General features: G+C 49.4%; 1 protein-coding gene across 2 annotated transcripts in view; it reads right to left on the minus strand.

The window, feature by feature from the left end:
- Positions 1-5,093: 5,093 nt before the first annotated feature.
- Positions 5,094-26,801, minus strand: part of DAAM1 (dishevelled associated activator of morphogenesis 1) — a 92,487-nt gene continuing 70,779 nt past the window's right edge. The window contains exons 17-27 of one of the 2 annotated variants that reach the window (XM_039733041.1): positions 24,060-24,089; positions 22,626-22,729; positions 17,413-17,497; positions 16,532-16,638; positions 14,670-14,758; positions 14,287-14,455; positions 13,454-13,561; positions 10,948-11,008; positions 10,225-10,356; positions 8,525-8,695; positions 5,094-7,933 (exon numbers count right to left, since the gene is read on the minus strand). In XM_039733041.1, the coding sequence (XP_039588975.1) occupies positions 7,724-7,933; positions 8,525-8,695; positions 10,225-10,356; positions 10,948-11,008; positions 13,454-13,561; positions 14,287-14,455; positions 14,670-14,758; positions 16,532-16,638; positions 17,413-17,497; positions 22,626-22,729; positions 24,060-24,089 (1,266 nt within the window). In that variant the 3' untranslated portion in view covers positions 5,094-7,723. The remainder of the gene's footprint in view (positions 7,934-8,524; positions 8,696-10,224; positions 10,357-10,947; positions 11,009-13,453; positions 13,562-14,286; positions 14,456-14,669; positions 14,759-16,531; positions 16,639-17,412; positions 17,498-22,625; positions 22,730-24,059; positions 24,090-26,801) is intronic. The other variant, XM_039733042.1, reaches the window with a different exon arrangement.

The following is a 26,801-nucleotide window of genomic DNA, read 5'->3' on the forward strand; positions in this document are numbered from 1 at the left end:
CAGCCAGGGAGCAATTTCTGAGTACTTGGGATCCTTAATTTTAAACATCCATTATTCTCACCTTTATTTCTAATCTTATCTCTTGCATAGTCAGTTATAAGCTAAGGGAACATCAAAATGTAATCATAAAGATAACTAAGTTTTTTAAAAAGCTTTGTTTAGACCAAAGGATTGTGCCTTTCCTCAGGGGCCTTTTATTGTGTGCACTGAAGAGTTAAAGGTGTTTGCAAACCACAGTAATCCACACATTTGCTTTGCCTTCAGACATGGGGACACCTCTTCTCCTTGCCACCATAAAGAAAAGTGGAAAGATGCAGCTATGATGACTTTGGGAAAATCACTTAGGAAAATTATATTCCTCAGTTTCTTGGGATGGAGATTGGGAGTGAAATTGTGCTGATCAGCCTTCCACAGCTGGAGGAACATCCATGTTTCTCCCAGGGGCCAGAGCTACTCTGGCTGAAGGCAGCAGGCGTATCTCCTCCTCCTTCTGCCAGCAGCTCTGATGCAGAGGCTTAAACACTTTGGGTAGTGCTTGGGGGCTTGGCCAGAGACATTCACTGAGGGATTCACACTCAGAGCAGGAGAAAATTGTCTCCATGTTGGGGCTGCACATGGACACCAGGCTAGCTCCTATGTGAGATTATGGAAAACACCAGGCCAGCCCAGCCCCCCTCACTCCCATCAGAGACCAGCTGGGAGGATGCTGGTACTTCAAAACCACTCTGGATGGGCCCTACAAATTAACAGACCCCCCCCAGGCTCATCTACCCTCAGGGTAGATGTGGACAAAACCAGCAAAATAAATTTCTCTGAAATTCATCTCGCCCTCCCAGCAATTCCCTCATGACCCCATAAATGTAATTTGCTTACCTGATTTAGCAACATACTCTGAACTAATCTCAGCATCAGGGATAAAAAAATGCTCTGAGTAACCAGGTCACTTATTTTTTCCAGTGGAATCTAATGTGCTGCAGCACTTGTGCCTGATGTATGCCTGTGGCTTCTGTGCTCAGTCTGGTGCATTTTACAGAACATTTGGTAATATAGCATCCCTGGGGTCATGTCAAGTTCTGAATACCGCATCTGAATTGTGGAGTCTTTACAGAAAATGTAACTCAAATGGTGATTGCCTCCTGCTATTAAATTGGAAAGATTTGCCATAGAAACCAGGCCTTGCCTGAGTGCTTCTCACTGATTTCACAGCAAAAAGGGTTTTAGGCAATGATCAGGAGCTGGGTGAAGCACAAAACTGGGACTTTTAAACTTTTTCTCAAGCCCAGGGGATGCTCTGCACAGAGCCTGGCAAAGTAAAGCCATGTCAAAGCACACAGGCACAAATTCAAGCAGATGGAAAAGCTGCTGGCACCCCTCAGCACCCAAAGCCCAGGTAAAGCCAGGGGCACTGTCCCAGCCCAGCTTACAGCAGTGTCCTGGCAGGCCAAAGTTGTGGGTTAGGCAGTAGGAACAAAGCTGTGTCCTGCAGACTTGCTGTGCTGGTGCCCAGGATAATCCTGGTTTAGAGCAGCTCTGCTTGCTGCTGCCCAAAACCAAAGTGAGTTCATCCTGCCCCTCCTGCAGAGCCACCCCCGAGCTGAGAGCACATGAGCAAATACTGGAATATGGGCCAGTAAAGAAAGGAATGGAAAAATGGCAATTCCAGTGACTTACCTTCACAGAATTGCTCTGAGAACTGGGAAATTCCAGCTTGATTTCAAGCTCTTTGCAGTGTGACAAAACAGAGTGCATACAAAGTATAAGGAAAGCTGGGTAGGAACAGGCTCCCAGCACAAACCCTGGCACTGGGGCGAGCCCTGGGGACACTGTAGTGGAGTGGGGCATTCTGTGGTAATGTCAAAAGCCATGGAAGTAAGTTCAGGTGACCCATGAAACTGTTCTGAGTTACTTTATCTTACACACGTGCATTTTTGGTGCCTGCACATGCGCACCCTGTGCATCCACCTGAAGGTCGGGCATTGCCAGAAGTCACAGAGAAGACACAGGCTGTGACCTTCAGCTGTTTGACTGGAATTAAAATGGAGAGAAGGAAAATTAACCCTCCTAAACCATGCTGGGGAAAACTTCCATAGAAAATTTAGCACGAGAACTTTTCAGACCACAGTAGAGTTCACAGTGGAAAACAAGAAGCGGAATTGATTTTGTTCTTGACAGCTCTGAAATGCTGAAGGTGGAAAGTGCCAGCAGATGGCACTTTGCTCTGCCTTTGCTGAGCCTCCTGTGGGGCCCGGCAGCACGGGATTTCTCCCTGGCTTACCTGCACACTCTCAGCAAGCCTGGTTTAAGGCTAAAAATGGCACAAAATGCTCAGAAGTTTCAGGTCAGAGCACTCCTGGTTCAAATGGAGACCTCTCCTTTTCATGTGCATCTGTTGGAGGACCCTGAACAATGCCAGGGAGAGAGCTCACAGGAGAGATGTCTGCAGGATTTGCTGCAGGAGATGGAGTGGAGATGGGGCTCATCCCCTCCCTCCTGCTTCCATCACCTTTATGTCCTCTTGGCTTTTCCTGTCTCCCCCAGAAGCAAAGCTTGAAGAATGTTTTCACCCAAGGCACAGGCTGATAAAATAACCAGCTTTTATGGGAGTTGAGAACCACAGAATCATAGAATTATTTGGAATCACAGAATTATTTGGAATCACGGAATCATTTAGATTGAAAAAGATTTCTAAGATCATTGAATCCAACCATTCCCCCAGCACTGCCAATCTCACCAGTAACCATGCCCCCAAGTGCAATATCTACATGGCTTTTAGATACCTCCAGGGACTGTGACTCCACCACTGCCCTGAGCAGCATGTTCTAATGTTTGGTAACTCTTTGGACGAAGAACTTTTCTCTAATAGCCAATCTAAACCTGCCCTGGCATAACTTGAGGCTTTCTCTTGTCCTGTTCTTGTTACCTGGGAGAAGAGATAACTCCCACCAGCTCCACCCTCCTGTCAGGGAGTTGTAGAGAGTGAGAAGGTCACCCCCGAGCCTCAATTTCTCCAGGCTGAACCCCCCCCCAGCTCTCCCAGTTGCTCCTCATCAGACTTGTGCCTGTTCCTGTGGCAGTCCAGCAGTGACAGCCCTGCAGATTTGATCAGGCTGTGTCATAGTGAAGATGGCAAAGTGCAATTTTACCCCAGAGCATCTGCTTGAGGTGTGACACACGGGCAGTGACAGTGGGGACAGGTCCCCCAGCAGAGGTGGGAGCAGAATTGGCAACATCCCTGCTTTGCTTACCCTTTCCCAAGGGCCTCCAGCAGGGATATCAAAGTCTGACAGCTCCATTGGGCCCACGGTCCCCTTTTTTGGGATTAAATAAATGGTCCAGAAGTCCAGCAGCTCCTGGCAGCGGCACAGAGCGGCTGCCAGCGGGATGGAGCCGGGTGTGTCTCCCCATCTGGCCGTGCCTGCCCTGCTTGCTGAGCTGAGCTTTGCATGCAATGCTGCATTGCTGCCGTGCCTGCAGCAGGCATTGCCACAAGCCCTTGAGTCACCTTTTCCCAGCTGGGGGCGATGCCAGGGATAAGAGGCTGAGTGCGGGAGGTGACACCTGGCACTCCTGCCGCCCCAGCCGTGGGCAGCACGGAAAGCTGCCGGGCTGGAGCCAGGGCTGGCTCAGCAGGTTGGGTGCCACCAACCCGGGTGGCCCCATGGGACAATTCCTCCAGGAGCTCCCTGGCACCAGCGGGTCTGGGCAGGTTTGGACCATCCAGCACACAAGGGTGTGCTGGCTCATGGTTGTAAGAGGAGGGAACAGCCAGGATTTGGGGAACAGGAGCCTTTTTTTCAGGTGGAAGCCCAGCCAGCCAGGACATCAGTGGACATGGGCTCACACAGCGCAGGTGTGCCAGTCCAGCACAGTGCCCATCCTGGTCCCCTTTCCCCTGGGATGACAAACGTTGTATCTGAAATTTGTATTCTTAAACAATAGATGCTGCTAATCCAGCCATGTGGAAGGGTTTGAAGTCAAAGAAGCTTGTAAGTTACTAGGATATCTTTTTCCATCAAGTATCTTGGTTGAATAAAAAGCTGTGTCCTGACCTTGCTCACATCTCCCACAGCCACCCTGCCCCCATCCTGGGGACCATCCTGTGTCACACAATGGCGTGGCCCAGGAAACCTGCAATCTGCCACAAACTGGAATTTCAGGTCCTCATGTTTGTGGGGTTTGGCCAGCTTGCTCACATCTATTTATGGACAAACCCCAACCAGCCCTACGCTGGGGACACGGAGATTTATGATGGGAAGAGAAGCTGAAGCTATTCCTGTTTTCCTTGGGTCCTATCACCACCCAGCCCTGGGCTGCTTTCCCATGGCATCACCAGCCCACGGCTGCCAGGGGTGGTGATGGAATCTGTGCTCCCTGCCAGCCCCAACCCAAAATGGGAAGCCCATGGGTCAGAGCACAATGCAGCTGCTCCCACTGGAACAGGCAGTGGGGTCTGGGGGTGTCTCTGAGTGCTGCAAAAATCACTCAAGAGCATTGGGAAAAGAAAGTAACACAGCCTGGATGGAAAGCTGTGTGGGAAAGGAAAAGGTGAGCAGGAATAAGCCAGGAGGGGTTTGGGCTGCTGCCAAGGAAACATCACTAGATAGGCTAGCTAGAGGCACAATGGCCAGCCCAGCCAGCACTTCTCCTGGAAAAAGGGACAGAATCCAATCCCATGATACAAAACTGGCTGCTGCCTCAATGCAGGATCCTGGAAAAGCCCCAGTGGGCTTTTGGAAAAGTTCCCACCAAGGTGGAAACAGGCATCAGCAACAACAAAACAAGGAGAACTGAACAGGTTCACCAACTGGGAGGCATTTCAGAACCCACGTGTGGGTGACAATAAGGATGCTGCAATCTTGGAGGGTGGAAAAACCCAACTGCCTTAAACCCAGCAGGGTGGAAAAACCCCAGCCTCCTAAAACCCAGCACTCAGGGAAAGGCTGAAGGGGTTATCTATCACCTGACCCGAGAAATGCCTGCAAACACACCCAAAAACCAGCAACCCTCAGAGAGCCTCTTTTTCAACACCTGCCTCAATTCCTAATGATCCCATTTTTTCCCCTAAAAATAACTCACGCCTCTGCCGTGTACACTCACTGAAATCGTTTTGCTTTATTGCATATTGCCATCTTAGAAAATGTACAGTCTCATAACATTACACAGCATTTCCCACTAGCTAGAACTACTAACATCCTTGCACCTAACAGACTACCTTAGTCACTACGAAGCTAATAAGGTCCAAGACATAAACTTTCGTTTACAAATTATTATGGATTTTTTTTGTTGTTTTGTTTTTGGCATTATTAAAAAAAAAATCATCTTTAAAATACACACCCAAGAGAAAAGAGTGGCTACTTACACCAGCACCAATCTAAAAGTAGTTTTCGACAATGGCACATGGAATTACCTGCACACAGCCTTTGTATTTATTTATAGAGATATAATATTTTTTTCTTTTTTCTATTTTTTTGAAAGAAAACAAAGAAATGGCAAAGTCAGCCTGATAATCAGGCTGTTGTAAAACAATTTAAAAAAACAAACAACCCAAGAGGTTTGGAAGGGCAAGAGGAAATCTGTCAGGAAAGGTCCTGATGTGGCACTGGGGTTGCAGAGGCAGGAGCCGGGGTGGGTGCTGGCACCCAGGGACCCCGGGAGGAGATTGCCCTTTCTGACCCCACCACCTGCCCGATTAAACACGTGTGACCAACCATTCCTTAAACCATCAGAAGCCAAACTTTTTCTTTTTAACCTTTTTTTTTTTCCTTCTTATTTTATATATTTTCAATTCCCCCCATAGTCCATTCCCTCAATTGTATCAGCCCCATTTTTTTCAGCCATAAATAAAAAATATAAATAGAGGCACTTTAGTTAAGGAATAGTATTATCATTACCTTTTGTCTTTATTTCCCCCTCCTTCTTAAAGCAAAGTGCTTAACTCCACCTTTGAACATAATCTGCAGGTTTTGCAGCTGCTTGGCTATGAGGTGCTGGACCTTATTTTTGCACTTACCTGCTTTATTTATTACTGCTTTAAATGCTACTCAGAAAGTTTTTTTTTCTTTTTTTTCTTTTTTTTTTTTTAAATCTACAGTGCGTTAAACGTTGCAATGAAGAAAAGAACAAAATGGTAAAACCACAGCTCTTGACAACTCTGCTTCGAGAGAGATTTCACAGCTTTCACTCAGCACACAGACCCCGTGGCCTTCAGGTGCTTAGAACCATATTTTTTTTATACAAATTAGTTTAAACAGCACTTTTGCTATACAGTACATATAGTTAACTGACATCCCATACCCACCAGTAATACCGATTATCTGACAAAAAAAAAAAAAAGAACAACCAACCTTATTTCAAATAGTGTTAATATCTAGTGCAACAGGGACAAACTCATCTCTCCACAGGAAAAGGAACAAACAAACAAAAAAAAGATCACAAAAGTATTGGTGGTATAAAAAGGTTTTGTTTTGCTTTCTTATAAAATATACCACAAATAAATAAAAGTAAAAAGTAACAGTCCTCTATATACTCAGCATAATTTAAGAATAGAAATGTTAATATGTTAATGGTGGTTATTTTTTATTCTCCAATTCTTAATTTTCTAAACCCTTAAATTATTACTCCCTGAGAGCTCTGAATTACTTTTATTATTGGTTTTTTTTTGTCTTTTCTTTTTTTTTGGACTGACATTTGACAGGTAGTTCTGCTTACAAATTTGCAATGACAATGAACAGCAAACCAGTCAAAAAAGGACCTGGCTAAGAGACGGGTGTTTCTTGGCATTGCTGCTTCTGTGTGTCCGAGAAAGAAAAAGGAAAAGAAGGCAGGTGAAAGCTGCTGGGTTTTACCCCAACCCTTTGTATTTCAGAGACCTTTGGTCCTGACCCACCTTGACAGAGGATACAGTTTGTCCCATTGAACAGAAAGCAAGAACAAAAGTTACAACGCAAAAGTTTATGCTCTTCGTCTCCTCCGAGAACCGAACCTTTCCCACCGTCTTGGGCCAGAAAACGCTGCAAAAGTATAAATACATCAGTGTGGCGTTACAGCGAGAAGCACTTTGGGGTAAAGTTTGTCCTTTAGCAAGGTGGCAGCAGGAGGAAAAAGAGCATTTCCCAAGGATGACGGGAAGAGCATCGCCGGGGGCACCCGCGGCGCCGAGCTCGGGAACCAGCGCGAACGCACAGATCTGTGAGTTTCTCAAAATAATCACAACAATGAGAGAAAACAAACAAACAAACAATGGATTAAAGTTCAGTCAACTTTGCTTTTTTTTTTTTTCTTTTCTTCTTTAAACCGCTCGGCTTGTGTGCAAGGCGTCCCCTGCAAATGGCCCTGGGGAGGGTTCTGAGCAGGAGAGCAGCAGGAGGCAGCTTCCCCGTTGGCTTTGGGACCGTGGGGACAACCGGCGGCTTGGGGTTGGGTCCTCTCTTGCTCCACGGACGCGGCATTGTGCTTGTGCATGGGGAGAACTACTTTTCGGAGTGGGGAGGAGGCATTGCTGGCACTGAGCTGCCCACGCACCTCCCTCCACACCCCCCCGACCCGACTATATACACAGTATCTACACACACACACTCGCCCGCAGGGACAGAGAGCGTGCCACTGTTCCGCTTGGAATCGCAAGGCAGTGTCATGGAAACAAAAAAAAAAACCAAAAAACCACAGCCACTTCAGAAAGACTGACCCACATGTCTTTTGCTGGGCTTTGCTGTCGGTTTGTTTCTCAGAAGTTGAGCTTGGTGACGGGCCTCTCGCGGCCGCTCTCGGCCAGCTGGTTGGTGATGCGCTTGCGGTTGCGCTTCAGCTTGGTGAGGTCCTTGTCGAACACCTCGCCCGAGCGCAGGGCCGACACCAGGTCGTCGAACTCGCCGCTCTCCTCCCCGCTCTCCTTCGCCTTCCTCGCCTTGCGCTCCCGCTCCCGCTGCTCCTTCAGCTGCACGTCGCGGTGCCGGGGGAAAGAAGGCATCTCAGTCTCACACAGGTGGTTGTGCCCAACACATGCATGGTGATCCCCAAACTCATGGAACAGGGGTTGTTTCCCACCCCAGTGCTTAGCACATGAGAACTGGTAAGGGTTACTGAAAGACCACATCTCTGGAAGTGCTCCAAGGCCAGGTTGGACAGGGCTTGGAGCAATCTTGTCTAGTGGAAGGTGTCCAAGCCCACAGTGAGGGGGTTGGAACTAGAACTAGGTCACTTCCAGTCCAAACCATTCTATGATTCTGAGGTTCTGTGATAAAACCCATTGGGTGAGGGTCACAGCCCTGTGGCTGCTGCTCATGGGTTACAGCAGCCAACAGACAGCACCAGCTCTGCTGCACATTTCAGCTGCAAGACCTCCCCAAACCAAGGTCATTAACCAAGTAATCAAAAGTGAAAAAGCCATTGGGTCTAAGACCACAGAAGTTCCCTTTCTAGTCTTCAGTGCTGCCCATGCCACACTGACCACCATGGGGACATCATGACACAGCTGCCACTCCCAAATGCCCTGGTGGTGCTGCCAGACTTGCTGGTATCTGCTCACCTGTGCTTCCATGCGTGCCCGGCGCTCCTCCTCCTCCTTCCTCTTCCTCATGTTCTCGTTCTCCTGCTTGGCCTCGGTCACAGCTTGAAGGAATTGGTCAAAGATGCCAAAGAATTCGTCAGGCTGCATTTTGTCTGTGTCTTCTCCAAAGTGCTTCACAGCCTTGGAAAACTGGAAGAGAGAAGACAGGAGTGCATCAGTTTTGGATAAATCCACTGGACTGGTGAAACTTTCAACCTGATGGAGCAGAGTGAAACACTTCCAGCAGCCATAGCACACAGCAGGGCTTTGCCTCATCAAGCCTTGATCTAAAACTGAAATAAATCACCTGATATGTTACCTGTTGCCCTGCAAGACCTGTATCACTATCAAGCCCACTCTCCCCATCTTGCCTCTGGCTCTGCTGAGCCTCCCCTTCCTCAGCTCCACTTTATTAACTAAGCAGCAATAAAAACAAGGAAGCAAAATATTGTGGGACTGAAGACATAAAACTAATAGTAAACACGGCAGGGGAAGGGAAACTTGCACTTTTAAGTTTTTCTTTGAAGTATTTTTGGGGTATTATTTATCACTGCCACATGCTCTGCTATTGAAACCAAATGTGTTGGTGAAACTTCTAAAAGAGATTTCTGCCCAGGCTCAGGCACAGCCCTGGGCAGGGAAACAGGGAGTTTTCCTGCCTCTTGTGCTGTTTGCACACCATGAATGTGAGGGAGTCGAATGAGGCCGTAGCAGAGGTCAGGACAGGACATCCACAATCTGCCAACATGTCCCAGTCCCCAAGCAGCCCCCGAGTTGTCCTTGGGACTGACACTCTTTGTTCTCACTTCCACTCTGAAGGAGACTCTTTGTGCAGAGCAAGTTTGTTAAAACTGTGAAGGCACATTCTGGAGATAAGCACGCTTAAAAGAAAAGAAAAACAAAATCAAAGCACCAACAGATTTATTAGTTGCTTTGATATTGCAGGGTAGACCAAGAGGAACATTTTTAAAGCCTGCCTGTATGATTTAGTTTTATTTGCAGGGGTGCCCCTGGCTCTTCAAAAGACATTTAATGCATTTTTATTTCTTTGTTTACTTAAGAGACTTAACACTTCAAGATGCAAGGAGGAATCTGAGAAGTGCCACTATATAAGTCAATATAATTGAGGTTAATCTTGCTGATTTTAATCAAGATATTACAATTCTCTGCCATGTTACGTGAGATTCTGGTGGGGGAGGGAAGGCTGAAAATGCTCTCCTCATGTGATATAAAGTTTATAAAACAGGGATGTTTCTGGTTTCCTAAGAGAAAACAGGAACACAACTTCAATCTGGACATGTGTTTAAAAAGCAAAGAGCTGGAGCACTCCACATAGCCCATCCCTTCCAACAACCATGGAAAATTGCTTCAGAGTGGACTTCCACAGATGCTGGGGACCACAACCAGACCTTCTCCTCCAGACCCAGCCAAGTCAGCAGAAGATGATACAGTTTGCAGAGCATTTGTCACCAGTCCTGACTCACTGCAGAGAATATCTCTGCCAGGTTACCATCAGCAGGCCACAGGGGTGGCCTGGCTAGCCATGGCCTCAGGGAGGTTCCATGATAATGCCCAAGCATGGGTCAGAAGGACAATGCCAGCTGGACAATGGGTACAGCCAGGGAGAAGGAGGTGAGGCTGAAAAGCTGCTCAGATCTCAGGGACATTGGTGGCCTTACCAGCTCTTTTGCTTCCATCAGGAGATCTTCGACATCTGAGAAGCTGAAGCTGGCCAGTGTGATGAACTGGCTGACCACAGACACAAACTTGTCACCTGCCTGCTGAACCTGAGACTTCTGGAAGTCCAACTCCTTTGGGGGGAAAAAAACATAAATCTGGTCAGGCCCTGGCTGATGAGAGACACAAATACCACTGGCCTCTGGTAGTGTCTGAATCAGTGCCAGGGGTTCTGCTGGCACCACCACTGCTGCTCACCCTGGATTACACTGCCTGGAGTAAGTTTTTAAGCCAAATCCTGCAGGAAATATTATGGAAGCAGGATAATTCAGCAAGACAGTGAGTCCTTTGGGATACCTCCACCATTTCATCACCACTCCAGCTGTGCTGCAGAAGTGCTCCCCAACCCTCAGTGTTTTTACAGCCAAGGGGAGACTCCTCTGCACATCACAGGTCCTCCTTGGGCATCATCACTAGGCTTACTCAGCCTCCCTTGATGTATTAGACATAAACCATGAGTGTGCCTAATCACACAGGGTAACTTCAGTGCCAAAACAGCCCTGAGAAGACAGGCACACGTGCAGGGCAGGAAGGAAAGGCAAACAGATCTCCAGGATGTGAGATAAAAGCAGCTTCACTGGGAGCTCCCTGGCCTGCCTCCCCAAGGAGGGATGCAGTGCTGCTCAGAGCCAGGCTGGACTATATTTGATTTAAATAATACTTACAGTCTCCACTGCTCTCAGGCCGCTTCTCAGAGTGTTTATTTCTTTCTCCAGCTCAGTCATGCTGTTGGAAATAGCAGGATGTTAATTTTCAGCTTTTCCCAGCAAAATCTACAGCTCTCTGACCAACTTGACCACGGTATTCCCACTGAAAAGACCCCAACCTTGCCCACATTGCCTCCTTTTTGGAGATCAGCGTGTCTCAAGCAGAAAATCAGGCTGACAGCCTCTTTGCTAGGACTATCTCAAAGTGGCTGCAGCTGCTTGTTCAAAGCAAAGTGCTTTTCTGTATTTTTCATCAAGGGGACTGTGCAGGTTTAGCAAGCTCAGCAGCCTCCAGCCCGCTCCAAGTGAAAGGATGGCTCAGGAGAGTGCCTTGCTGGGCATAGATTTCTCTCCAGGTCCAGGAGTAGATGGGATCATTGTCCCAGTGCACACAGCAGAGTTATTCAGGGTACCACGGTTGGGTGAACACCAGGCAAAGCATCCTTCTGAGGAGCAGTGAGGCTTTCACAAAGGGAGACAGCCCAAATATAGAGAAATAAAAATAAATCACCACGTCTGGCGCTGCCTTTGTTTACACAAGGCTCAAGCCCCTGATGAGCTTCAAATTCAAGTGCTTATGGGTTTCTACCACTACTATGTCAGGGGAAGCTTTCTCACAAAGCCTCGGTGACCACAGGCTTGATGCCTTTCCAGGGGTGTCTGAGCAAGGGCTGGGGTCCCTGGAAATGCTGATGCTGGGTCATGGGGCAAGCATTCCTGGCAGGTTTAGTCTGGGAAAATGCAGTTTTGGGAGCCCTGTGCTCCAGCAGTTCATTACTAGTGGTGGGATTGACAGAGGCAGCAATTTCTGCTTCACAGCTGCAGGACTGGGGGGAATTCAGGGTTTTCCAGAGCTTTAGAAACTTTCTGGTTTCGCCCTAGATTGGACCAAACCCAAATGTTACATATGGTGTCCAGTTTAGAGCGAAATGATAAAAGTTTAGGGGGGTAAAGAAACCCTCTGTGCAGGCGTTTTCTTTCCCATACGTGTGTCTGTGCAACAGCTGCAGGTCAGGAGCATGGGAAAGCCAGAGTCTGCAGCAGCAGGGAGCATGTTCTGCTCAGCCATGCCCTGATGCCTACAAACTGAGCACCACACACCCACAGAACCAGGGAATATCCTGAGTAGGAAGGGACTGACAAGGATCTGCAAGTCCAGCTCCTGGCCCTGCACAGGACAGACCCAAGAATCCCACCTTGTGCCTGAGAGCATTGTCCAAATGCTTCTGCAGCTCTGTCAGGCTTGGGGCTGTCACCACTGCCCTGGGGGAGCCTGTTCCAGTGCCCAACCACCCTGTGGCTCCAACCCTGCACCCCAAGATTTGTCCTGTCACTGTGCTCAACCCCAATGGCTGGTGATTATTTTACATGTTATACATGAGGATCCTTGCTTGGTCCAGTACACATCTTCCCTGGGAACCCACCACTGCTGCAAGAGAGCTTTGAAGCTTGGAAGACCCTTAAGCCACTGTAAACTCCACGTATATTTCATAGCATCATGGAATGGTTTGGGTTGGAAGGGACCTCAAAGCCCACCCAGTTCCAACCCTGCTGCCATGGGACACATTCCACTATCCCAGGTTGCTCCAAGCCCCATCCAAGCTGGCCTGGAACACTTCCAGGGAGGGGGCATCCACAGCTTCTCTGGGTAACCTGTTCTAACTGCATCCTCTCTAAAGGGGTGCAGTTTCAGCCTCTTTTCATATCCACAGCTAACACAAATGGCTGCAGAAATTTGTGATTTTTGCTGCTCACATCCCTGAAGCACCAAAGCCCATAAGCTCCAGCTGGAGTTTAAAACCAAAAAGAGCCTCACTGATTTCAGAGGTACTTCAGCACATACTTGAGGGCTTTGCAGGGCAACAGCAGATTCCTCCTGAACATAAAGGTTCAGGTTTGTTTAAGGGCTTTGCTGAACTGGGGCAGCCTGTTCCCAACAGGTCACTGGGCAGGGTTAAAAAGCTGGCTGCAAACCCCAAAAACTCCACGTTGGTAGAACAAGAGGCAGGCAGGAGCTGGATGCAGGTGAGTCCCTCCCACAGCTGCCTGGTCCTGCCTGTGCTGCAGGCAGAGCCTCCCTGGCACATGAAGACAAACAGCTGCCCTTTATCTGCAGCCACACCGCAACCGCTTCCTCCCGGATTACTTAATGTTCCATTAGAAATTAATTAAATGCTTTTGCGGTGAGATAACAACAGGAAGCGGCTGCTCCAGGCAGCTCTCCTCCCCCAAGCTCAGAAGTTTAGAGCCTTCACTGCAAGGGCTGTGATTTAAAGCTGCCAGGTGATGTTTGCTTCTGAGTCCTGGGATGCTCTAGGCCAGCGTGGCCATGGCATGGGATACAGCCCAGCAGCCAGGATCTGGCCAGGAGGCTGAGCTGGGGTGAGTGACATGGACAAGCAGGCTGAAATGAGGGGAGAGGTGCTCCCAGGGCTGCCTAAGTGCCACCTCAACCTCTGCTTACTTGACTTTGGCTGCCTGTGGGATGTCTCGCAGCTCCTCGTGCAGGCTGAGGACTTTGGGATATTTCTTTTCCACGACAGTGATGAGATAGTGCAGCAGGGTGATGTTCCTAGGAGAGAGGAGCAGAGAGGTCAGTGTGGCAGCATCTTGGGGAGCTCATTGTTCAGTCAAAACCCCTGGTAAAACCACAGTAATGACCTATTTGAGGATTCCTGCAAGGATGCTGCCTGATGCCTGTCTGGGGACATGGGGTCTGTCCCATGCACTGCTACAGGGCAGAGCAGCCTGGTCCCTGCAAGGAAGAGTTCTCCACAGGAGGAACCCAGGGGAGGTGACTTGAGCATCACTGCTCCTGTCCTCCACTGTCTTTACTGATGGATGAGACCAGGCAGGTTTGAGACCTGACCCAGCTCCTCTTGTTCTGTGAACAGAGCTCAGCAGGGCAGAGAAAACCAGGCAATGGCTGCATCAGCATGGGAAAGTGGCAGAGGGAGTTCCTGTGGAGAAAAGCCCCTGGAAATCCTTCCTGTGGCTCTTGGGATCTCCAAAAGGGTTAAAAAGCATTTGGAAGATGATCATCCTAATCAGCCTTGGCTGCAGTTTAGCCAGCCCAGGAAGGAAAGGCCCTATCAATCACTGTGCTGATCTGCAGCTTGGCTTCCCTTGAAAGCTGTCCTGCTCAAAAAAATGCACACTCACATCACTGGGTGTGCCAAAGTAGGCAGCAGGAGGAGGGGACTGCTCCCACCTACCCATGTCCCAGAGGTAATGCTAGTGCATTTTCCCAACACCCCTGGGGCCTGTGCATGCTACCAAGGGTAAGGGGCTGCTCACTTGTCAATGCTGGACTTGGTGTCTGCAATCTTGTTGAGGCTGGAGATCTTAAACCCAAAGGCGTTGCCCCTCTGGCCCTTGTTCATATAGTTCCCAAAGGCCAGGACCACCTCCAGGAGCTGCTGGAGACTGCTGCTCTGCAGCACTGCCTTGGAGCCAGCACGGATGGCTGAAAGCAGAGAGGGGTGGGACATTACCCCTTGCCACAACAGCCCACCAGCAACCTCTTCAGTACCCCCAAAGAGTGACCACCAACCCCTTCCCTTCCCTTCCCTTCCCTTCCCTTCCCTTCCCTTCCCACTCCAGGCTCATCCTGGCACAGAGGATGCTCTTCCTGGGAGTGATCCCTGTGCTGGCACAAAGTCCCTTAGCAGGTCACTTGCCTTCCACTTTGGGTTTGACCTCTGCAACTCTCTCTGCAAACTTCTTCTTGAAGTAGAGGGACTGCAGCCTTTGCTGATAATGGTTTATCCTGGAAAACAAAGAGGAGGAGCAGGCTGAGCTTTGCTTGCTCCAGGCAGAGCTCTGTTGCTCCACTGCTCACAGCTGTGCTCACAAAGCACGCTTGAGCCAGGGTGATTAAAAAATAATGACCCCTTTTCTCCCTGAAACTGTGCTGGGATGGGAAAAAATGACAACTGAAGCTACAGCTGTCCTGGGGTGGATCCCCGCGGGTTCTTAAGCACATGCTTAAGCCTATCCCCTTAACTCAGCAGGTTCAACAAGTGGATCTTTACACCCCATTAATATGAACAAACAGTTCTTTCACAACCACTCCTAAGCAAAGGTGCTGATGAGGTCTGGGCTCCCTATGGCTTTGTGATGAGCTGCAGCTGGAGAGAGGCTCACCTATGACCAGAACTAATGAAACTGAACCTTCTGATCATCAGATTGATGGACTGGGCTGGAAAGCCCCTTTCCTGGGCTCATGTCAGTTGTGTTTATGCTAACCAAGATCTCACTTGTATGCACATGGCAGTCTGATTTGAGTCACTAGGATCAAGGACCCACAGGAGACATGCTCACACACAGAGCCATGAGCTACACTGCTGTACTAATCAGAGGTGACAAAGACATCACACTCGGTTACAGACCACAAGGCAAAATTAAAAAGCCATGCTGGAAATCAAGGAAAACATTTGCATCAGCACATTGTCCTTTCCGAAGGATGAAGGCATGGCAGCAACACTTGGGTGAGAGCCTGTGAAGAAGAAAGGTGACCTGTGACAGGAAAGCTAATTCTGAGCATCACTGAGCCCCAAGGGCTCAGGTCTGAGCTCCACAGCTCCATCCTGCCTGCCTCTGACACTCAGCGAGCACACAGCCCATCACCGTGGTGCTCATCAGTGCATTGCTCAGGGAGGACAGGAGCATTTCTATTTTTGATCTCCCAGTGAATCTCCAATCTCGCTGACCTTGCCAACAAGTGACTGACTTGAAGTTCAGCTAAGAAATTCAAAGAGCTCAATGCTCAGTGCAATTCAAATAAGGAGCTTCAAATAAGATTTCAACCCAGCACATCAAGAGGATGTGCATACAATAGATAAGGTTATTCATCCCTGAAGACTCTTAAGTCTTAAATGATTGCTACCAGGAGCAGGAAGAAATGACATTTCCTTTCAATCCCACACAGTCTCAGGAGCCCTGGAGATGAGTCAGTCCTGAGGTGAGAAGTGGGACTCATCTACACAGCAGGGCAAAATGTACATACATCAGGCTTGAATATTGAACAGGATGAAAGGAAAAGGAGCATTGTGTTATGATTCTAACAGCACTTCCCACCTGGGCCATGAATGAATCCCACCAACCACAATGAATCATAGGATGGTTTGGAAGGGAATGAAAGATCATTTAGTTGCAACCCCTTTGTCCTGAAGGGACACCTTCCACCTGACCAGGTTAGATCACAGAATCTCAGAATCATCAAGGTCAGAAGAGACCTTCAGGATTATCTAGTCCAACCATCAACCCAGAACCACCACAAAATCCATCTCACCATCCCTCTCCCCTGCTCTGTCCAGCTGCTGCTTGTATGGGAGCACAACCCTGATTTTAGGACCAGAGCATCACAAATGATCCTCATCATCTGGAGCACCTTGCTTGCCCTCCTGTCTGCTTGGCCCACTCGTTTCTTGATGTGAAAAACAGTAAGAAGGGCTTATTTCCCAAGCAGGCTCCATGAAACAGCCACCTCCTGACCAGCCCATGCAGGCAGTGGCCAAAATGTGTCCCCTGAGGCACCAACCTGCTCATTTCGAAGAGGAAGCGGTCAGCCTTGGCCATGCGGTCCAGCTCGTGCTTGTGCTCCTCCAGCAGGTCAATGTCTCCCTTTTCAGGAACAAACTTCAGGAGCTGAACAGGAAAAAGCACAGCAGTGGGCATGAGATCCATGCACAGTTTTTCAGGAGCTAAAGAGTGATTTATTTCCTTGAGTCTAACATGTTTTCACCACGTACAGACAGTGACCCCAAGGCACCTGTGAAATAAGTGTTATTGCTGTCCCTGTGACCTTCCTCACATTACTCCATCACATCAGTGTCTCCTGCCTCTGCCCTGCCATCACTCAGCTTTTACAACAAATGAATTAAGTCTGCTCCAAGGAGGTTTCAACATCAGCTCTGCCAGAGGAGATGTCAGTCAGGGACTCCCATTTGCTGCAACTCTACTTATTAGCAGATGGAAATTTTGTGAAATGAATCCTCCCACATCTCTGCTCAAAGTGCAATTACCAGCTCAGCTTTAAGGACAGGTGAATAATATGCCTTTCCAAAAGGACAAAGAGGGGGTGAAAATGGGACTCCCCTTTTGAGGACTGCAAAACCACTGTCAAAGCTTTCAAAAATAAACCACTGCTGAGCACAAACTTCAAGCTGCAGCCACAAAAAGGCAAAATGGCCCCACCTCAGGGTCCCAGGGCAGACCCAGGTACAGGAGTGGCACATGGGGGCCATGCTGCTCCCAGCACTGAGCCACAACCAAGCTGCTTTCCTGCTGCTCCAGCCCACCTGGGCTGGTAAATAATTTGGAGCCCAGCACACTCAAAGCTGCACTTTTGGTCCCAAGCACTTTGCACAGCATTGTCTCAGCATGAGGCAGCCACAAAGGAGCATGACACACGTTGCCCACCTGTTCCAGCATGTCTTTTGGGAGGTCCTCCTGCTCGTCCATCGTCAAAATCGCTCGTTTGATCTCATCATTCGAGAGTTTCAGCCTGGGAGGTGGAGGGAAAGGAGTTATTCCCAACCCAGCACTCAGGGGAGGCTCAGGAGAGTTTCTTTACACGCGTGTGTAACATGAACAGCTGAACCCCCAGGCAGCAGCAGCATCACAAACAGCTCTATCCAGCACGTTATGAAGGAGGATGTGTGAGAAATGTGGTAGGGCCGTGCTCTGCCAAGGCTCAGCACAGCACAGAGCAGCCCTGGCCCTGCTGCAAACAGGGGGTCAAATCCCCCCAAACCAATTCCCTCTCCCCACACTGCAGCTGCCATTCCCTATTTCCCTGTTTAACAGTACTTCATGTAAGGATTGCAAGCAGTACATTAGATATCCAACTTTCAGATGTAACTCTTGCCCATAGCAATGCTGCTCCTGCAGTTCCAGCACCCCCAAAGGCCACAGGGCCAGTGAGTTTACATTCCCACTGGGAACAGAGCCCAGCCCAGGCTCAGGAGTGCAGCTCAGCACTGCTCCTGAACCCGCTGCCACAACCCTTAAGGAAGATCTGGCAAATTTCCACTGCTGTTCTTGGATTCAAACACTGTCTCTCTCACTTTTGCACATCACCTCAGGCTGGAGTCTTCCTCTAGGAAAAAATTAGAAAGAAATATAAAGTTTGGACAAGTGGATGTTCAGCATCCCAGGAAACCCATCAGTTTGGTTTTCTTTGGAGGGGTGGGGATTCAATGCTCTTGGAAGTGTAAGATGCTAGAAACCAGCCTCTCCTCCACCTTTTTCTTCCTCTACTTCACTTAACAGGAATTGAAGATGCAGCCTCAAATTGATGATTTCCAAAACCACAGACCACTGTGTCACAGTGAGCACCACCAGGCTGGGCTTTCCTGGCAGGGATCTTTCTGCCAGCAGCCCACACTGAGCTGAGGCAACAAGAGAGATGGAAAGACGCCCTTGGCTCCTCCTGGGCTACAGCAGCCATTAATTACACTTTAATTTGACTGCAAGGAACTGCTCCCTGCAAGGACTTTGATTGCAAAACCACACGTATTTTTTTTATTCTTTGCATTGTGGTCTATAAAATAATAAACTAAATTAAATAAAGGGGAAGCCCAGAAACTCCTGAAACTCCATTCACATCGTCTCTCTCTCCTGGCGTGCAGTCATGGTTAAAGCCATTGCAACAGATCCAGCTTAAAAAATGTAATTCCCTGTACTTGCATGCAGGGAAAAACCACAGAATTGAAAAGACCTGTTTGAGGAACCCCATGGCCCCAGTATCAGTGATCAGTGCTGCCAAATGATGCTGAAACACTGGATGTGGCTCAAAGGAATGAGCTGAAACCAGAAACACACCCTACAGCAGGATGTGAGACCTTGGAAGTCAACCTGATCAGCAGATCAAAAAGAAGATCGGGAGCTGACTTGATCACCCTGAGTAATTAAACAAGGAGGGTGTTTTTCACCCCCACATCTCTTCAGGGAGCAGACTGAGACTGTGGAGTTGGTTTTTGGAAGCTAAAGCTGATACAGGAAGGGTTCTGGTCTCTAAGGCCAGGGTAGCCAGGGCTTGGTTTAGCTTGGAATATTTTGCTCAAGACTGGAAGTGAAGGATTAGCTTTATTGAGACAGGTGCATCTCACAGACATGGTAAGTAAATCTTCATTCCTTATGAGTCCATGTTTCTCATCCTGCACTCAGTCCTCTCTGACCTCCTCCTCAAGAGAGAACCCTAGAGAGAATCTGTTAATTACGGAGTGAATTAAAATCTACCTCAGCCAGGGGAGGAAGCTCAAAGATTGCACTGAGCAGCAGCCAAGACAATTGCTGAGGTCATCATGCAAGGAAAAAATCCAGAATCCTTAAAAAACATCCCCTCTGCTGCCTCCAGTAACAAGCAGTCACATCCTGGGGTCACCCTACCTGTCCCTTACAATGGCAGTGGCCAGGATGGGACAGGATCAGAGGTGGGATATGAGAACTCCTTTTACACCCAAGCAGGAACAGGAATGCTCAGACCACCAACACTGCAGTCCATCCTGATGAAAAGCAGACATTGGCTAGATCTGGGTATTTGGGGATCCCTGGCAGGCAAAAATGTTCCTGGGAGAAGAGGGTGGGGCAGGCAGCTACTCCTCATCCACAGCAAACACCTAAAGCACAGAAAAGTACCACGATCATCTCCAGGAGGGTGGGGGAAGATGAGGGTGACTTTTGAAAGCCCTTACTCACTGAAAGCACAGTCAACAATAAAAATGCATTTAAAAAGAAAGAGGTTGGAAAAAAAAAACCCAACTTTTCTCAGGAATCATCCCAAGCCAGCGCCAAGAACAAGAGCCTGCCCCTGCATCAGCAGAGAGCAAGCGCGGGGCGCCAGAAGAAAACAGCTTCTCAGACAATTTGATGGGAAAGGGGCCAGTGAAAGCTAGAAGCTTATCTATAACCACAATAATTATCATTGTTGGCAGCAGCTGTCGAACGCGAGCCGTCTGAGAGGAACGGGGTCACAGGACTTGCTGTCACAGGGATTTAGAGGCAGCAGCCCGGCGATGTGAGGTGACAGCTCGCCAGCCCGGGCTGCTCGGCGTGGCTTTTGTCACACCCCGTGGAGGATGGAATAAGTGTGAAGGGGAAAAACAAATTCCGCCGGGAAAGGGACGCGCCCTCCCTGAAAAGACACATTCATTTGAGGGGGAAAAAAAACCCTCATGTCGCCTTGACTTGCTGGGAGAGAGGAATCAAACGAGGCATTCACTGCCAGCACAGCCGGAAAACGATGGAGAGAGGGGTGGATTTGCATCTGGCAGAAAGCAGGACTAAAAATACACACCCATACACAGGGAGCAAAAGCAAGGACGTGGTGGGTTCACAGAGGGAGACACGGTGAGGCACTGACATCAGCAAAGCTTTCTCCAAAATACAGAAGGAAAAAGCAAGTGTTAAAAATATTCTTGTGCTGCATTACAAGCTGGAGGAAAATCCAGTGATCTCACTGCGCAGTAATTTCTCCCAAAGCAAGGGAAACAGGCAAAAAAATAAATCTACAGAGAGAGATAAAGTATCTCACTGGCTGCAATCTTTCCACGCTGTGAGCCAGACAATGCCTGGTGAGCTCACAAATGTCTGGGCTAATCCAGGGGCCAAGCCTGCAGGTCCTTTCACATGTGAAAGTCTGCTCAGCCCCGTGGTGGCCATGCAAGCCAGGTGGGACAGCAGATCAGCTGCCAGACCGGTCCCTTTGGAACACCTGGGACCAGGGACCCACTGCTCTGCCCAGCTTTGGGATGGGCAGCTGTAAAATGGTTTGCCCAGTGACACACAGAGTCTGCTGGAGATGCAGGACCTGGACCTGAGAATACTAAAAGGATGCTTGGGCTTTATCCCTACACCACCTCTGATACACTTGACATCAAATCACCCAAAGGGATTTTGGGGAGAGAAGCTCAATTGTGGTCTGGGGAGTACCATGGGATGAGCTCCAAAGCACTTCCAAAGCAGCACCTGGGACAAGTCACTGCAGCTTCAAAGCCACTCATCCCTGCATGAGGATGGGCCTGGGAAAAGCCATACAGAGGCCTGAGGACCACCTTGCAGGGCAAGTCTGATCCTGCTTCTCCCCTAGGAACTGGCCCACAGGGAAAGGCAGGCAGGCAGCAACATCCATCCTGCCTTTTTTGTGGGATTAGTTCCTGGCAATTCATTTCCAGCCATTGCTTTCTTGGAAGAGAAAGGCTTGCTGGTGAGATGAAATTGAGACCTTCACTCAGTAGGATGTGCAAGATACCTTTGAAGTTGAGTGCTTGGGTCTCTCCCCTTCCCACTGAAGGACCTATTTGTGTGCTTAACTTCCAAATATACACTTAAACCTCTGGCTGAATCACACCTAAACCCACTCCATGCTCAGCCTACGTATGCCAGGAGCAGCTCAGCCAGTGCCCCAAATCCCATCGTTTTACTTGCTAATAGCTGCCTGCCACAGACATACTCATTTGCCTGCTGCTTTAAACTCTGCTTTCATCATCATCCTTTTTTTATTTGGACTGCTAGGAAGCACAAAAAATCCCCAGAAGCAGCCCAGAGCAGAGTCAGCCAAAACCAGGGCAGTTTTACCCCCAAATGCTGTGGCACTCTCACTGCCCACAGGCTGCCAGCCACCTCTGAGAAAAGCACCAGGGGCTGAGTTACCCACCCAGATGGTTGTGTTTTTTTGCAGACATCAGCCTCTCCAAGCTTTCTAGGGAAGGAAATCAGCTGGGCTGCCCATCTCCACTTGGAAGAACCAGACAGAACCCACAGTCTGGGAAAATACTGAATTCTGCTGCAAACCCAACCTGCCAGCCATGCTGCTACATCCTGGCCAGTCCTGGGTGGCACAGAAGCTTCTGTGCCTCCAGACAGCAGAGTGAATATTTTTAAATTTTACTGATGGTGGATTTATTTTTTGCTGTGTGAGTCAGAAACAAGTGGCATTTTCTGCTGGTTTTTGGCTGTTTTTTTTACAAGCAGCTACACTGACCGCTCATCCTTTCAGACCACCACAACCTGGTTTCCCTTTTCTCAGGAAATTCAGTCTTACTGGTGTAGTTTATCTTGCCAAAATAATTTTTGTAATTTTGGCAGCCATTTGGAGATCAGATTAAATTGCTGGTAGCAGTGCTGAGCCTGCCTGGTGAGGAGTATGAGGGAGGCTGTCAGACCAGCAGGGCACCTGTAAGAGGGCAAGATCCCTTTCCCAAAATTCAAATGTGAGCAGCAAGGTCCTGGCCAAATTACTGCTGCTCCCTGAACCCTGCTGACACCCAGCACTTCCCCAGCCCAGACAGGCCCTCTTCAACCACCAGCAAAGAGCAAACAAAACCCAGGCTGAGAAAGATAAGAAGTGAAATCAACCCCCTTCCACCTCCTGTGAAAGCTCACTGGGTATCCCAGCCCCGAGGGGGCTTTCCAGGGACACCAAATTGCCATGTACCCACTTAATGGCACTGCCCCCCTCCAGGCCACCCCACCCTGAGGGTGTAAGGCTATAGCTGGGTTCAGGTGTCACTGCCTCTCCTGCTGCACTGGCTCCTGTCATCAACCTCCTGCTCCAGGGGTGAGTAGCACACTCAGGGCAGGGTATTAAGCATCCCCCCACTCCCCAGAGGGCAACAAGGCATTAACCATACCTGGAGAGGAGGATGTTGCAATTCTGAGCTCTCCGGCCGTCTATGACAGAAAGCTCCTTGACTTTGTGCCGGGAACTCAACGTGTCATCGATGGCATCTTCCTTCTACGAGAAAATAAGAAGAAGAAAAGCCTGGAGAAGAGCCATGGAGCAGCAAGGACATTCAGTACTCTCAGCACACAGCAGTGTGATACACAGTGGGCCCCCATTAATGAGGAGTGTCACCACAGGTTATGGGTGAAACCCCTCGCCTGTAACCGAAACACAGTAAGTCATTTCATAAACCAGAGCTGGCTTTGAAGCCTCTGGTTAGAAATGTAAATATTTTCTCAGACAGGGAAGATTTAAAAATCTGCAAACACACGGGCACTGCTGAATAAATAAAGGCTGGCTTTCTCAGCATACATACTTGTGATACTTCATTAAACCCTCGCATGGAGGATTTCATTATGGGCTGCTGCACACACTCTGCATCGCTCTTGTTCCTCACCCCTGCTCCAAACATCTGTGATCACCCTTCATGCATCAGTCCTTCCCAGCCAGCTAACCAACACATGCTATCAGACTTGCAAAAGCAACCAGCAGCTTTTTCAGTGAAATCCTCCCAAAAGAAGGGATTTGAAAGCAGGAATTGGTGTGGAATAAGCACCTATATCTCCTAAGTGGCTTAAACATGTTACCTTCAGATGAGTAACAATACTGTGGTTGTGGGCAAATGGGCAGATCTATGTAACAGCAGCTTTGTAGGGCTGCCCGAGGAGTTCATGTTGCCCCAGGTTTTCATTTACCATATTGCATATTTTAGTAAGGTTAATCAATTAAAAGCTGGCTATTCAATCCTTCTGGAAGGAACACAATCTGGAGCTGCAAGGTCCTGAACGTTACAGATCCACACTGAACACCCACGAGGTAGGAGAACTGGCACATGGCCACTGCAAGGGCTGAGAGTGAGCACTGAAATTACCTTTTTTAACTAATTTTCTTGTTTCAACAAAGAAAACATGCAGATATGAGAGGTGGAAAAAGAGGCAGGTGATGGAAAATGAGCCCCAAGTCACCCAGCACCAGCTGCCCCTCTCATGTGCCTTGCCAGCTCTGACCAAGCAGAGAGCTTCAACCCATGGGTTTATTTCCATCTTTTGAAAACAAAAACTGCTCAGGGGTAGGAGCTTCTCTGTGTTCAGCTGGAGTTAAAAATCCAACTCCTGGACTCAGATATTGGCTTTCACCTCAGGCCAGACAGCAGAGAGGGTGGGTTCTGCCTTACCAGCCTCCCCAGCATCAACTTTCAAGCTGCTCCTCCTGGTGATCTTTGCACCTCTCTGATTCAACCCTGTTTGTCACACATTAACCCCCCTCAGAAGCAGCCCCATGTCCTTGTCCCCAGCCCCACGCTCACCCTGCCCACATCACACTCCTGCAGGTGCTCACTTACCTGTCTGGAGCTACCATTCACAAAGAAGTCCTACAGCCATAGCAGAAGCATGGAAAAAGGCAGTAAAAACACATGCAGTTCAGTGATCTCAGCAAAACCAGGGGGAACTGAGGCACAGAGAAGGGAAACGTGCAATATGGGGGGGGGTTGGCAGCATGGGGAGGCACTTGGGGGTGCCAGTGCCGAAACAGGGGGGATGCAGGTGAAAATGTGGGTTATGGGATGTGCAGAAGGGGAGAGCTGATGGAAGAGGAGGCTCCATGAACAGGACATTGTGCACAGGGGTGAGGAGGGGACATGGGATGAGGTGGGAGGATGCTGGCCAAGCCCTGCTACTGCCCAAAGGCACAGCACTGCTCAGCCTGCCGTGCCTGGAGGAAAATTGCTGGTTCTTGCACATCTGAGGGACTGAAATGCCAATGTGGCTGCCAGGAAAAACAGGGCTTGTAAGTGGAAATAACGAGAGGCGCATCCCACAGCAAATCTGGCCGCAGCAAAACTTCACCATTTGCCACAGCAACACTCTTCCCCTCGAGTTCTCATCCTCCTCCTCCTCCTCCCTGCTTCTCCAAGGCTTGGCAGCCTGGCCAAGTGCCAGCCCAATGCCCACCAGCAGCATGCCCCTCCCCAGACCTGGCTGTCCTGCTGGGCTCTCCCCAGCAGAATGGAAGCAGGTGTAATAAAGCCAACACCACACACATGTGCACACACACACAGGAGTTTTCCCTCCCCATCCCCCTGGCTGAGCTCTGCTGATCAAGAGTCTTGTGGCTAAAAGTCTCTGGTTCAGTTAAGGCTAAGGATCAGTGTTTCACTAATCAATCTCTACCCAGCAGTCTCCTTTGTGGGACAGGCACAATGCACACCCAAAACCTGCAATGGGTACCTTAATCTTCATTTAACTGGTCCCTAATTAGGAGCTTTTCCTTCCATTTCAACCCTCAGACCTGCCCCACAATGCTCAGACTTGCTCCAGGCTGCTGGAGAGGGAGGACATGGTGGCTTTCTTTGCAGTGCCCTGCTCCAGGAGAGGGAGGGCTCCTCATGCATTAAGGGAGAGAAAAGGTTCACTAAAAACCCCTCCCTCTCTGCCTCAAACCAGCCTTGTCCCTGCCCCTCTCCCTCACAGGAACTGTGATCCAGCCTCTTCTGCAGGATGGTGTAAGGAGGAGCAGCTTTAAACGTGCTGTCGCCATCCCCACAAACAATTCCCAGCCCTGCTGTCCCTGGCCCCTATGCAGGTCACTCTTCCTTGCATGGAGGAGCTGGAGGCTTTACTTCCTTCATCCTTTTTTGGGAGATGAATTCTTTCCCAGCTCACTGCTAAGCCCCTGGTTCAACAACACTGATTTTTTCCACTTGGCCCTGACTCTTTTACATCACTCACCGCTGCAGGACCTGCCAGAACTGGCCTGGCTGTGTCACTGCTACTTGTCAACATCACTCCCAGCCTCTACCCCCATGAAGACTCTCAAGACATCCTGACAGAGGCACAAACCCTTGTGTAGTTTAAGCCCTGATGGTCCTGGACTTGCCTTTCTCCATCACTACAGGCACACCCTTACACAGCTGCTGCCAGTTCTCATGCCACAGCCAAAATCTCCGGTTGGCTTTTCTGTAAATGCTGGTATTCTGTACAGCTGCAGGGCTGAGACTTTCTCTGGGGACAGGGACATCTGCAGAGCCTCAGCTGGGAGGCTACAGGCTCTCCTAAGAACTTCATGCCTTGTGAGGCAGGGATGCTCCCAGGCTGAGCCCCAGGAAGCCCAGAGGGTTCCTGTCCTCCCCACATGGAAAGGGCCCTTCCCAAAAGCTGCAGAGCTCACTTAATAGCCTGCATTTACATCCCAGCCTGTGATGTGGGAAAAACATTTAAAGAGATGCTTAAAATTAAGTACATGGTTAAGCCTCGGGTCTGTGCAGCACTTAGGGATTCCCAGGCGCTCTGGCAACAAAACCAGACAAATCCCAGCAAAGGCAGCCCCACAGCAGCCACCCTGGGGGGGTCAGAGAGCTCTGTGCACTGCACACACCTCTGCCTGCTGTGCTCAAGTCCTGCTGGGGCACTGGCCACAGGGATGCACCCCCTGACCGTGCATTTTCAGAGCCCTGCTTTGTTTGGGGGCACGGACAGACAGGCAGCCCCTGATGCCCCATGCCCTGTGGATAATGTGACTCAGGACAAGTGAGAGGCATGACCACTGAGCAAGTGGCCCAAGACAGGGAACAGGGAGGAAGAACCCTGCTCCTCCCTCGCTTCTTCGTGACAGAAACCAAGTTTTGCTGGAGCTTGAAAATGCTGTGAGTTATGAAACCATTATTAGTTCATTGTGCCTCAGGGACAGGCTGTTCACTCCCCCAGCCCCCCACCATGTACACAGAGCCCCGTGGTTTGCATGTGTTACAGAACCACAGAATGGCTTGGGCTGAAGGGACTTTAAAGACCCTCTAGTCCAACCCCCCTGCCATGGGCAGGGAACATTCCACTCAACCAGGCTGCTCAGAGCCCCATCCAGCCTGGAACACTTCCACTTCTCCTGGTCTCATGGAAACATCTAACCCCACACACTGGTGCCTGCACTGCTGCTGGCTGCAGAGCCATGCACCCCCTGTCCATCCTGGGACTAATGCTGGGAGCACCCTGGGGACTTCCAGCTAGACAGCCACATCCCTCAGGCCCAGGGAGATGTGTCCCATGGCTCCACTCACACAAAATGAACCACAAGGAACTCGTGCATCACG

This window comes from Passer montanus, unplaced genomic scaffold, assembly GCF_014805655.1.
Source record: "Passer montanus isolate IOZ18808 unplaced genomic scaffold, ASM1480565v1 scaffold82, whole genome shotgun sequence".
In the NCBI taxonomy this organism is placed as follows: domain Eukaryota; kingdom Metazoa; phylum Chordata; class Aves; order Passeriformes; family Passeridae; genus Passer; species Passer montanus.